The sequence below is a fragment of the Pseudophryne corroboree genome, chromosome 10 (genome assembly GCF_028390025.1).
Source record: "Pseudophryne corroboree isolate aPseCor3 chromosome 10, aPseCor3.hap2, whole genome shotgun sequence".
In the NCBI taxonomy this organism is placed as follows: Eukaryota; Metazoa; Chordata; class Amphibia; order Anura; family Myobatrachidae; genus Pseudophryne; species Pseudophryne corroboree.
In genome coordinates, this window is record NC_086453.1 from 278,984,989 (window position 1) to 278,998,660 (window position 13,672).

Below are 13,672 nucleotides of genomic sequence, written 5' to 3' on the forward strand. Positions count from 1 at the left end.
GGAAAACTCTGTCAAGGAAAAGTAGTGTGTGTGCTGTGGTTAACAAGAGCAGAGAGGGCAAAGCTGGTCCTCAAAAAACCTCAACAGTTCATGTTTTCCAGTCCACCTATGGATCTGTAGACTGTGGGGGAGATGTACTAAGCAGCATTGAAGTAACATTTATAATTTGCATATATAATAAAATTATATAGAGCAGCTGTTTGGTTGCCATGAGCAACATCTCCCCTGGCTTACTTCACTGCTTTCACTGCTTAGTACATCTTACCCTGTGTCAGTTAGGAAAAATATGCATCACGTGTTTTAAACGGTTACAGTTGGTAATTACTACAGCTGTGCAATAGCTACACAATTGAATTATTAATATATTATATAATAATAATAATAGTAGGTGATCTAGGAAATGTTAGAGATCCTCGTGGACCGATATGGCAATATCTGAAGCAGGGTTTCTCAACCGGTGGAATATGTAGTTTAAGTAGATCCCTGATTTATGGGGTATAATAAAAATATGCAAGCATACTTTGTTTACATTTCTAGATACTGTATAGAGGAGTACACTGCATAAACAAAAGCACGAGAAACCTAGATTGTAAGAAAGAAGTGAGTGAGCCATACTTTAGACGAGCATCACAGAATATTAGGATGAGCTAAACTTCAGAAATCAGATCATTATTATCAGAACCTTTTTTTTATTAATTCCAATCAGGACACCCTGTGCATTGCTGAGTTGCATTTTATTAACATAATTCAAGAAATGCACACACAGGTTTTACACTTATATGGCTGAAGGGGGAAGACCAGACAACATTCAGTAATTCCCCAATACAGTGCAGTACTTGGCTGTTTCCGTTCTGTTAAATGACAAGCAGACATCTTGTATCCAATATCATTACAAGAATATTGTCAGTTATAGTCCAATAACCTCTGGAGAAACACTGACAGTATGAGCAGATATTATTTCACCCAGGAGATAATACTTATTATAAAACACTGATGAAAATCTAACCTGCCCATCCTTGGACCTACTTAATAGTTGAAATAAAGTCACAACAAGAAGTTGTGTTATTTTCTTATGCAATAGCAAGCATCCTTTATATATTATGCTATAAGTTACATTAAGTGACTTGTTCAGCAGGTATAAGTCAGTGTGATGAAGACTCAGTTCTCAGTGGAAATTCCCCTATTGATGAAATCTTGGATCTTGTCTCGGACATCTTGCTCCAAAACATCCATCTGATCCTGCATGCTGACAGTATACTGGCTCAGTTCCCTCTTCATGTCCTCCACTCTCTGCACAAGTTCCTTATTCAGGCCATCTGTATAGGGGACAATTGTGTCTTTGAACTCTGCAATCTTCTGGTCCATCTGCTGGTTCATCTTGGTCAGGTAGGGCTCCAGTTTCTCTCTGACACCTGTCATATCTCCATTGAGCTGGTCTCTTAGTTGGTCTGCATATGGGTAGAGTTGCCCTTTCAGCTGTACTGGGAAGTCCAGGATTTGGCTTTCCATCTGGTCTACCTTCTTCCTCATCTGGATGTCCATGTTCCTCATCTGTTTGCGTATGGCATCCTGCATATCCTCAGCATAGGGGGTCAGGCTTTTAGAGAGCTCTTGTAACTGTTGATCTATATCATCTTTCATTTTATCAGTGATGGGTTTTAGCTGCTTCCTCAGCTGCTCCACATTGTTGTCTATTGTGACCCCCAGTTCTTGATAGTATGGGACCAGTGACACCTGTATCTGGTCTGCATTCTCCCGGATTTTGGCTTCCAGGTCCTTTGTTACAGACTTTAGCTGCTGACTGATGACCTGAATGTTTTTGTCCAGTTGGGTGCGAAGCTCCTCTGCATATGGAGCCACTTTTATCTGAAGCTCCTCTACATTCCTGCTCAGCTGCTTGTGCACCTCATCTGCGTATGGGGACAGCTTGACCCTCAGCTGCTCCAGCTCCTGTCTGATCTGTTCTCTCAGCTTGTCTGAGTCCTGTGTCAGTTGCTTTTGAATCTGCTGAGCAAAGGGAACCAACTGTTGCTGCAGTTCTCCTGCATAAAGGTTTACGCTCTTCAGGTTTTCCTCAATTAGAGAACTGTGGAGGAAGAGGTAGCATTAGTCACTACATATAACAGATCAAGGTTAGTGGTCATATAATGGTCATATAACGTTTATCCGGTATTGACTGTAGATTTCAGTTACACACAGGCTTGGACTGGCCCACAGGGGTACAGGGGAAACCACAGGTGGCCCACACTGCCTGGGGGCCCACCTCCTGCTCTAAGGATCAGGTTCTATACTGTGCACTTGAATTATACATTATACATATTTACCTTATACTGGACTATGGTGTATTTTCTACAGTGCATTGCTGTTATTAATCTGTTATTAATCTGGTACATTATCATGCATGCAGTAGCTGAATTTACTGCATATATTTATGAAGGGGCACAGACATTGCACTCTCTAATGGTTAGTCAAACCAATGTGGTGGCAGGCCAAACCCCCTAAGCAGACTGGCCACACCCCTAAACATGGGCCCTTACCACTGCATTCCCCCGGTGGGCCCTACATGCCCCAGTCCTACACTGGTTACACACTTGGGCACACTTAGGAAATCTGGTGAAAAAGAAACATATTGGTATTGCTTCTAAAAATAAAATTTTAATAGTTATTTCTCTACTGTACTGTAATTTAGTGTAATTTAGAAGATGAAAGCATGCATCTGATTGGTTGCTGTACACAACCCCACCTTTGTCTCTGGCACCACTGTTCATAATAGCGCCCTTCTGAACTTTTAACATGCATGTGACATACACTACACTAAACCTATACAGACACCTTTTTATAAACCTGCTTCTGGCTAGTATAGGTGTTTCTATTGCCAGATAAACAACAGGGTGTCTGGGGCCCCCACACATAGCTACATCTTTAGTGTGTGTGGGGAGTAGGGGCTGGCTGGGCAGGGGGGCAGGGTGCCATCTGCCCACCGGGCCAGTGCAATTTAAGTGTTCCTGGGCCATTTTCTCACTGCATGCCCTGTGAAAAGCTGGGTTACTTGCTTGAGTCAGCCCCCCAGGCTGAAAGTTGCCAGCCAGCCCCTAGTTGGGGGGCAATGTGGCGTAATGTGTACTGGGGGCAATACAATTTATGTAACACATCTGTGGTGCTGGGTTTATTTACACATGATGGCCCAGATTTATCAAGCCTTGGAGAGTGATAAATAGCACTGTGATAAAGTACCAGCCAACTAGCTCCTAACTGTCATTTTTCAAACACAGCCTGTGACATAGAAGTTAGGAGCTGATTGGCTGGTACTTATCACTGTGCTATTTATCACTCTCCAAGGCTTGATAAATTGGTACCGATATCTTTTTAATAACATGCAGTGGCAGATCTCCCACTAGGTCTAAGAGGCATATGCCTAGCAGGAGCAAATGCACGATTTCTGGAAGGGGATTTCCAAATATTTGATTTTGAGTGAGTATAACCAACTCTTGAAGGATCCATAATTAGGATTTAACAAGCTAAAGTTTTCCCCAAACAAAGTGCAGCACTACAGACATATGCAGGCCCGATGATCACAGTAAGCCACTAACCAGATTCTCTCTCTGATGTGATGACTGAGCGCTCAGATCCATAGACACACACACACACACACACACACACACCAGGCTTGACAGGAAAATCTGCTGCCACCACTTCTGGGCATGTGCATCAGCTCCATGCCACCCTTTATACTACATGTAGTGGCCGCTGGCCAGGCTGTGGTGAAGGTGGGTTGTTCTATGCTATGCAGGATGCCCACCCCCCGCATCAGAGCAGCTAAACCTTTTTTCATGTAGCACCAGTGTTGGAAGATGGTAGCGGGCAGCGACTTGTGTGCAGGAGAGGTTGGGGCTACTTGCCTAATTGCTATGTGCTGGGAGGCTTCAGCTTCGGGACCAGGAGGAGACGGAATCTCTACCAACAGTGACACTATCATGATGTGTATGCAGAGCTGTCTACACTGCCACTTGGCGTATCTGCACCTAAGCTTAACTGTCGTCCCTGCATAACTGAGGGCATTTGTTAAGGTGAGAGGGGGGTGGGTCAGGGCATAAAGGCCAATAATATTGTGCATAGGAGTGGCCTGACCCCTAAATCTAACTCTGACAACATACAATTTTATTGGTAGGGGTACCACAAGTTAGTTGCCCAGGGGCCCAACAAACCTTACTCCAGCCCTGGATACCTATAATGCTCTCACTTACTTTAGCTGCTTGCTGATGTCAGCCTGCTGAATCTTCTCCACGGTGTCCTTAGTGCCGCTGGTCAGCTGGCTGAAGTAATTCCAGAAGGCGTCAACGACCTGATCAGTGCTGACTTCAGCCTGAGATCCTAAAACAAGAAGAATTAAGAAAAAAAACCTTAATGCACATATATGTGCAGTGTGGCCATGGAGGTGCTTAAAATACTAATTTTTTTGTATTATTTTCTAAGGGTACATGACCACACCTCCTGTGATTAGGCCACGCCCATTGAAAAGTACCTGGGCCCAGCCTGGCTCTCCACTGCCCTGTATGTGGTCACTTAATAAAATGACAAGTAACTGTATGTGATATGCTGAGTGTATGCTGATCCTACTTTCTTGTCCTACTGCATGTGTGGCTGTATGTCTGAGGGTTTTACTTTTCTTATACATGTTTCTACACTGGTTGCCATTATTATTATTTCTTCTTTCACCATTTTTTCCCCTTCTCCATTTCACGTTCTCTCACAGACACTCATCTAGCCGTGCATGTACTGACCTGTGATTGCACACAAGACAAGTGCCAGCGCTGTCACTTTCACCAACATGTTGAGTCAGTGGATGAATCAGGAGGAGAAGAAAGTGCTGTATATCTGCAACAAGAAATAGTTACAGTTAGAAGAATTGTCCTGGAGAGTCTAGATCTGTAGTAAGACTTAGGAGCCGATGTATCAGTTATCAGGCTTTTAGCCCATAAAGCAGAGGTTCCCAAACTGTGTGCCGTGGCTCCCTGGGGTGCCTCGGGACACTTGCAGGGGTGCTTTGGTTTGGTGGACCAGGACCTATTCAAATTATTCATGGTCAATATATTATTCATGGTGGCTGCCAGTCATAAAATATGTGGCCAAACAGAAGCAAATCTTGTCCCTCACCACACAACTGACCCTAAAGGATTACATATAAACGCAATCTACTTAATGTAATATTTCTTTCTAAATTTCTCAATAAGAAATTTTTGGCCTAGGGGTGCCGTGAAAAAAATTCTGATATTCTAGGGCGCCATGATTCAAAAAAGTTTGGAAACCACTGCCATAAAGTATTATTTCTTATTGTCGCAAATTGTGGTAATAAAAAGACGCTGATAAATGGGACCTTTAATAACAGGAATACTTAAATATCTAAACATTACACATTATGGATCCAATTTATTATTTATCAGATTTTTTACTGTTCTCTATTGTGAAGTCTTTCACTGCTAGCTTCATACAGCTGCAACAGACTTCACTGAGCCTATAGACAACAGTTAGCTATTGTCATCTGAAGAAGGTGCTTCCTAGTGGTGACCAAGCTTTGAAAAGGTGAGCTTTTTGGAAGTTGGTAAAATGGGCCAGGTTGCAGTCACAATTGATATAAATGGGGTCACCACTGATATGGGGACTGAGGTAGTAGCTTGCCTAACACAGGAGATACATTGATACAGTATTTCCAGAGTTAGGCATTTGATAAATAACTTCTAAACTTAAATCATAAAGAAACACAAGAATTTCAGCTTCTTAAATAGGCCCTAAAATAAAAAGTAATACAAATAGGTAGCTTAGCTTGTTCTTATTGATCTAATGCCCATAGGGTGACCTATGAAATTATAACAAACTTAAGAAGACATTTTACTTTTTTAATGTAAAAATGAATAAATAATCTTTGATGCTGTGACTGTCTATTCATGTAGGAATGAGATCTCTCCTTACCTGGACCCTCGGTGCCTGGGTGTGAGGTTGATGCTGATGCTGTAGGCTGCCTTTATATTACACCATCTCTGTTCCCTGACTGTGATCCAATGCAGCTGACTGGACTTTAGATTTGTTTTACAACGTGGTATTCCTGACGTGTCCTGGCTTGCATGGTGATGCTGGAAGTGTGATTAGACCTGGTCACTGAGTCATAATCAATAACTGCTGTGTCTGTTATTCAAAAAACTAGAGCTGATATTAATAAAACAAGTAAGTACCACCATTAATGCCGGTGGTCACTGAGTTCCAGGTTACTTCTTCATGACAGGTTATATTGGGCTTAATACAATAACAGACAGAAAAATGACAAAGCTCCTGGTTTACCCTGTAAAAAGTCCCTTTACCTAGCAGCTGTGTCAGAGAGGGGAATACTCAACCCCTTAAAATATAAACACAAATCAGAAAGAATTCAATGACACATGTGCTTGTAAAGTATTAAAAAGCACAAATTCAATTTATTAAAATAATAATATATACCCCACAGTCGACTGGACAGAAAACATATGAAAAAGCAACAACATATAAAGTGCTACGGCCCCTACAGTGTCACTCTGGACTACTGGCAGAGAGCCGACCTGCATGTGCAGGAAACCGTCTCTGCACTGCATTTCTATCTGGAGCCCCAAGCCAGAGCTGTGCTTAAAGGATTCAACCAGCACCCGGGAGCATCCTAATAAGGAGAGGTATACTGTATGTGTAATACCTATGGACACTGCAAGATAAAGAGCTTTTATTATCACTATGCTGTGAGATTTCTAGCTAGAACATTCTCTCCGTGCAGAGTTATACAACTGCAGCGCTGTAGTCACAAGTGAACCATCATAATCAGCATTAAAGTCAGAGCCGGCCCTAGCCAATTTGATGCCCTAGGCAAGATTTGGTCTGGTGCCCCTTAGCACCGTCACTAGTTTCACCTTTGACCCAGAACCTGTCTCCCAGCACAGCACCCACCACCACAGCTCACAGAAGCAGCCAGCAACACCCATCACCCCTCACCCACTGCAATTCTCATCCAGCACCCCTCATACAGAACCAGGGCTACCATCAGAAGTACCCCTTAAACACAGTAGGCCACTATAGTACCACTTAAACACAGTATGCAACAGAGTAGTACCCCTTATACACAGTTTGCCACACAGTGCTATTGACAATAAAACACTATACCTGCTTCCAGACTTAGGCAGAGGGGGGAAGTGGGCGCGTTAATATACATTGAAGAAGGATAAATTATTGTTTATTCCAATATATTTGTTTTTTTCTAATATCCCCCTCCCGCACACCCCCATCCCCCTACCCCCGCCTAAGTCTGATCTAGCAGCACTGTACTGTTTTTTGTTTGTGTGTAGCATCTAATTTGTGAGGGATCAGTGAGGGTGGGTGTAGGGAGCAGTGAGTGGGGAAGTGTAGGGAGTGAGTGAGTAAGTGAGTGAGGGTGGGTGTAGGGAGCAGTGAGTGAGTGTAGGGAACAATGAGGGCCTTTAGGTGTAGAGTACAGTAAGGGAGGGTAGGGTTTGAGAGAGCAGTGAGGGTGGGTGGGCAGCATAGAGGATGGGTGTAGGGAGCAGTGAGTGAAGGTAGTTGTAGAGAGCAGTGAGTAAGGGTGAGAGTAGGGAACAGTGAGGAAGGGTGTAGAAAGCAGTGAGTGAGGGTGAGTGTAGGAAGCAGTGAGGGTGGGTGAGTGTAGGAAGCAGTGAGGGTAGGAAACAGTGAGGAAGGGTATAGGGAGCAGTGACAGTGAATGTAAAGAGCAGTAAGGGAGGGCTGGAGTAGGAAGCAATGAGTGTAGGGAGCAGAGAGAGTGGGTGTATGAAGCAGTGAGGGTGAGACCCCAGATCCAGCAATCAGGTGAGGACATCCCCACGCACCCTCCCAGACCCAGCACCCAGGAGAGCACACCCCAGACCCAGCACCCAGGGGAGCACACCCCAGACCCAGCACCCAGGAGAGCACACCCCAGACACAGCACAGCACACCCCAGCACCCAGGAGAACATACCCCAGAGCTTGCACCCAGGGAAGCGTCCCCTCCTCCCCACAGACTCAGCACTCAGAGGCGCACTCCCCCACACAGACCCAGCACCCAGGAGAGCTCCTCCCCAAACACACAACCAGGAGTGTGAGTCCTCCTAGTTCCTTACGCCCTCCTGCCAACGCTACCACTTAATTGGGCCTCCACCTCATAAGGAGGAATTGCATTCAGCCACCTCGTTTATTCACCACACAAGCTGCCGTCCCTTCAGCTAAAACTAGGTTGTTGGAACCCCAACTTACGGCGAGCGTGACAGTACTGGCCCCATGGATCCAGCAAGTGAGCAGGCTGCCGGGGGCGATGTCTCTGCGAATAATCTGACCCGTTTAAGTAAACAGGAGGCCATGCAGGCACAGATCGTACAGTTCATGCAGAATATGTCCACTCATTTGGATTCTCTTCATGCAGCTATATCCACGTTCCAGACTCCAGCCCCAGCTTCTAATCTGCCAGAATCTAATCCTCCTATGTCGATTCCAGTTCCTCGTCTACAACTGCCGCCATCTAGTAAATTTGACGGTAGTCCAAAGCAATGCCGAGGGTTCCTCAATCAATGTGAGATCCAGTTTGAGCTTCAGTCAGCTAACTTCCCATCTGATCGAAACAAAGTCGCATACATCATTTCACTTCTGACCGGACAAGCTTTGGACTGGGCTTCACCCTTGTGGGACAGAGCTGATCCCATACTCTCGAACTATCTGGAATTTGTGGCAACTTTTTGAAAAATCTTTGATGAGCCAGGCCTGACCACCTCTGCCTCTTTGGAGATTCTGCGCCTGCATCAAGTATCCCGCTCCATCGCCCAGTACATGATCCAATTCCGTACTCTGTCCTCTGAATTGGGCTGGAATGAAGAGGCTCTCATAGCCACCTTTTGTAACAGTCTCTCCGACAAGATTAAAGATGACCTGGCCACTCAGGATGTGCCAACTAAGCTTGATCAGCTAATCTCTTTATACAATAAACTTGATCTGAGATACAAGGAGCGCTGTCTCGAGAGAACAAGGTTTGAGCGACCCAAACCATGGGCCAGTCCCACTCCTAGACCATCTTCACCTTCTACCGAAGAAACCATGCAGGTCAACCGTTCCCGTCTCACCAATGAGGAACGTCAAAGATGCAAACAGGGCAACCTCTGTATGTATTGTGGGGCGGACAACCACTCCGTTAAGTCTTGTATTCAACGTCTGGGAAACTCCCACTCCTAATTTACGCAGGAGAGGTTAATCTAGGAGCATGCCCTAACCAATTTACCAGGAAGGAGTCACTATTGGCTGTTTGTTTGGAACTTTCCTCTTCTTTTCTTCATGTTGCAGCACTTTTGGATTCCGGAGCTGCTGAAAGTTTCATTACTTCTGCCTTAGTCCAACATTCTGAGATACCGACCATTCGTTTGGAGCGAGCTATTTCTATCACCGCGGTTGATGGAAGTTATATCCCTGAAGGGATCATCACTCTCCGTACTGTTCCTCTGAAAATTAAAGTTGGTATTCTCCATTCTGAAGCTATCTCTTTTCTGGTAATTCCCAAAGCCTCTCAAAAGATAATCCTAGGATTCCCGTGGTTACAGAAGCACAATCCCCGCTTAGATTGGCAAACTATGGATGTGCTCGCCTGGGGGAAGTCGTGTTCCCAAAGTTGCTTATTTACTGTCAAGCCACTTCTTACCCTACATTCCACTAATCTTCCGGATGCCTACCAATCCTTCCTAGATGTCTTCAGTAAGCAGGGAGCAGATACTCTGCCTCCCCACCATAGTTGGGACTGTCCTGTCGATTTATTGCCTGGTAAAACACCTCCCAGAGGCCGAACGTATCCTCTATCCCTCCCGGAAACCCAAGTGATGTCTGAGTAAATACAGGAGAATTTGGCCAAAGGATTCATTCGCCCTTCCTATTCTCCAGCTGGGGCGGGGTTTTTTCTTGTTAAGAAGAAAGACGGGGCCCTATGGCCTTGCATTGACTACCGGGGCCTTAATGAAGTCACAGTTAAGAACAGGTATCCCTTGCCCTTGATCCCCGAATTATTCGACCGAGTAAAGGGAGCTACCATTTTCACGAAATTAGACCTACGTGGGGCTTAAAACCTTACACGCATTCGCAAGGGAGATGAGTGGAAGACCACGTTCAATAACCGTGATGGGCATTACGAATATCTGGTGATGCCCTTCGGCCTGTGCAATGCTCCAGCGGTCTTCCAGAATTACGTCAACAAGCTCCTCCGAGATCTACTCTACAAGTGTTTGGCTGTGTATCTTGACGACATCCTGATATTCTCCAAAGATTTGAAGATCCATCGTAAACAGGTTAAAGAAGTCCGGAATCGTCTGAGGAAGAACCAGCTCTTCTGTAAATTGGAAAAGTGCACTTCTGAAGTTTCTTCCATTCCCTTTCTAGGTTATATTATCTCTGGGAAGGAGTTACAGATGGACCCTGCCAAGATCCAGGCCATCAGAGATTGGTCGCTTCTTGCTACCCTGAAGATTATCCAGTGTTTTTTTGGGTTCGCTAATTTCTATAGGAAATTCATTAAAGATTACTCCTCCATAGCTGCTCCTATTACCGCATTGACAAGGAAGGGTTCCAATCCTGCAGCGTGGCCACCTGAGGCACTCAAAGCCTTATCATTTCTAAAAGAGGCCTTTATGTCTGCTCCTATCCTTCGACAATCTGATCTCAGCCGTCCCTTCCAAGTGGAGGTAGATTCTTCCTCGGCGGGAGTGGGAGCCATTTTATCCTAGTTCTTCGAAGACCAGAGACCTCATCCCTGTACTTACTTTTCCCGGAGATTCTCCCCGGCGGAGCAGAACTACGCTATTGGGGAACAGGAGTTGCTGGCCATAAAACTAGCTTTTGAGGAGTGGAGATATTTGCTAGAAGGAGCACAGCATCCAATTTCTGTAATCACAGATCATAAAAACCTCTTATATCTTCAAACCGCCCAATGTCTAAACCCATGGCAAGCCAGCTGGGCACTCTTTTTTTCCCATTTCTCATTCAAACTCAGTTACCATCCAGGTTCACTCAGTCGGAAAGCAGATGCTCTCTCTCATTCAATGAATTCGGATGAGTCCACCGATCTTCCGGAGAGACAATTCATCTTGAATCCAACCTCCTTTGCTGCGACTCGTACTGCTCCACTTCCTCCACCCGGGAGAACCTTTGTGGCACCAGAGCTCCGAAATAAGTTACTTACATGGGCCCATTCTTCCCCCTGCATGGGACATGCAGGTGGTCTCAAAACCCTTAAGTTTATCCAATGCTCCTACTGGTGGCCTCATCTTAAAACTGATGTTCTAGAATTCGTAGCAGCCTGTCCAAAGTGCGCCCAACACTAGAGTCCGAGAGGGTGGTGGGGTTCACAGCTTAAGTCATCTACTCAACTTCAACTCAAGATGATACCCTGACTTTCCTCAAGGCAACTGATAAATTCGAGACTGTAAGGGCTTATTCCCTAGCTTACTTTCAGATACAACATTACATAGTCTCCATGGGGCGAGCGTTCTCAGATACTGACTGGGATAATTCATTAGACCAGTGTCTTTCTAGATCAATCCCCTCATATAAGGTCATCTCTATCTCTTATAGATTCCTAAGTGAGGACTTAGATCATGATTTGGTCAACCAGCGGATGTGTCAATAGCTTACACAGACACCATAATAAATTGTTATTTCTTGTCCACAATTTATGAAGAGATGAGATTTTGGTCTCTGTGTTAGTCATCCATGATGACACAATACTGTGATGCATTTAACGGTTGTCTAATATTAAGAGTAAAAATATTCGCAAGCTTCCACCTGTGGTAACGTGAATCCAAATCAGTATGTAATACTGATGGCTGGGATGCCGGCCTGTCAGTATACTGACAGCGGCATCCCGGCCACCAGGATGCCGGCAGCGGGGCGAGCGCTAGTAAGCCCCTTGCGGGAACAGTGGCTCGCTGTGCTCACCACAGGTTATATTCTCTCTCTATAGGTGTCGTGGACACCCATAGAGGGAGAGAAGCCTGTTGCACTGGGACTCCGGCACCAGCATTGTACCACTATGCGGGATCCTAGCGTCAGCATTGTGATTGTCGGGATCCCGTGCAGCGGAATCTTCACCGCTTCCCGGTGAATCACCCTTACCGATTACTATTTTTCTTTTTAAAGAGGAGGTTTATTACATATCCCTCAGCAAAAAAATATTATTCCTAAAAATATTTCTCAGTGTTATTGTAGTGTGAGTAAAGTCTTAAGGGCCCCATCACTTATGCGACATGTCCGACCGTCATGTCACAGGCGATCACCCCAGCAGCCTCCCGGGCAGCAGGATCGCCCAAGATACATCATATGCTGTCCTTTTGTATACAATGTATCTTGTGCAATCCCAGCCATGCCTGCGGGGTCAGACATGATCGCTAGTGCAGCACGGTCAATCTGGAGAATCCGACGATGCTCACGGGACGCGCATCAGATAGGATCGGATCGGAAACACCTCCAAAATTCCGATTTCATCCGATATATCGGGACGAATGCCCGAAATCGGATGAAATCAGGCATTATCGTTCTAGTGTATGGGGCCCTTTATATATTTTTCCTAAGTTTAAATAAAAATTCAATTTTAACATTTTCTATACATATTGTACAAAGTGTGCACCTAAAACGGAGTTTGTTGTCCTGGTATGCATCTCTCACAACCTCCTCTCGGGATGGTACCCTGTTTTGATCTATCTAGTATTACCCAAAATTCCTGGGGAGCACTGCCAACCCCGAGTTACATGTATGGGATTCTCCTCTGTTACCTCTTGTAATAGTTGGTCTTAGTATCATTCTCTTACCTTCCAGGACTTGTGCGGGATAAACCCCCTGATAAAATTGGGGAATCTCTAAGTTGGATATTTTTCTGAGGGGGCAGAGCCTTACTCCAGACAGTAAGAAATTATTGCTGTAAGTGCTACGCCATTAAAGACCATTTACAAAATAGGATACACCCAACCCCTATTAATTTTCAATTATATAGGGATAAACTTACTTTTATTTTTTGAATGGACTGGGTAGAGACTATGGGGGGTCATTCCGAGTTGATCGTAGCTGTGCTAAATTTAGCACAGCTACGATCAGGCACTCAGACATGCGGGGGGACGCCTAGCACAGGGCTAGTCCGCCCAGCATGTCAGTGTCGCCCCCCCCCCCCCCCATCCGCCGCAGAAGTGCAAAAGCATCGCACAGCGGCGATTCTTTTGCATTTGAGGAGTATCTCCCGGCCAACGCAGCTCCTGCGGCTGGCCGGGAGAACCTCTTCGCTGCCCGGGTCGCAGCAGCTGCGTGTGACATCATGCAGCTGCCGCGGCCCACCCCCCCAATGGTCCGGCCACGCCTTCGTTGGCCGGACCGCGCCCCCTAAACGGCAGCGCTAAGCCCCCTCCCGCCCAGCAACAGCCTCTACCTGTCAATCAGGCAGAGGCAATCGCAGGGCACATGCCTGTCAATCAGGCAGAGGCAATCGCAGTACTGCGCCGGCACATGCGCAGTACTGACCCGATCGCACTGCTGCGATAAACTGCAGCGTGCGATCAGGTCAGAATGACCCCCTATGGGGCAGATGTATTAAGCCTGGAGAAGGCATAAGGAAGTGATAAACCAGTGATAAGTGT

At 45.6% G+C, this 13,672-nt stretch overlaps 1 protein-coding gene across 1 annotated transcript; it reads right to left on the reverse strand.

Annotated features, from left to right (window-relative positions):
• Positions 1 to 717: 717 nt before the first annotated feature.
• On the reverse strand, positions 718 to 6,063 carry LOC134965528 (apolipoprotein A-IV-like). The gene is made up of 4 exons (XM_063941910.1): positions 5,968 to 6,063; positions 4,782 to 4,875; positions 4,245 to 4,371; positions 718 to 2,086 (listed from the first exon to the last, which is right to left on the reverse strand). Exons 2-4 carry the CDS (start codon positions 4,828 to 4,830, stop codon positions 1,159 to 1,161), a joined length of 1,104 nt encoding a protein of 367 aa, XP_063797980.1. The 5' UTR covers positions 4,831 to 4,875; positions 5,968 to 6,063; the 3' UTR covers positions 718 to 1,158.
• Between the last annotated feature and the right edge of the window lie 7,609 nt (positions 6,064 to 13,672).

Bases quoted from the DNA above. Each gene is read 5' to 3' on its own strand.
- LOC134965528 (XM_063941910.1), bottom strand. From the start codon at position 4,830: ATGTTGGTGAAAGTGACAGCGCTGGCACTTGTCTTGTGTGCAATCACA. The intron at 4,372-4,781 runs GTCAGTACATGC...TTCTTGTTTTAG, and splicing joins TGTCTTGTGTGCAATCACAG to GATCTCAGGCTGAAGTCAGC. The intron at 2,087-4,244 runs GTAAGTGAGAGC...CTTCCTCCACAG, and splicing joins GACATCAGCAAGCAGCTAAA to TTCTCTAATTGAGGAAAACC.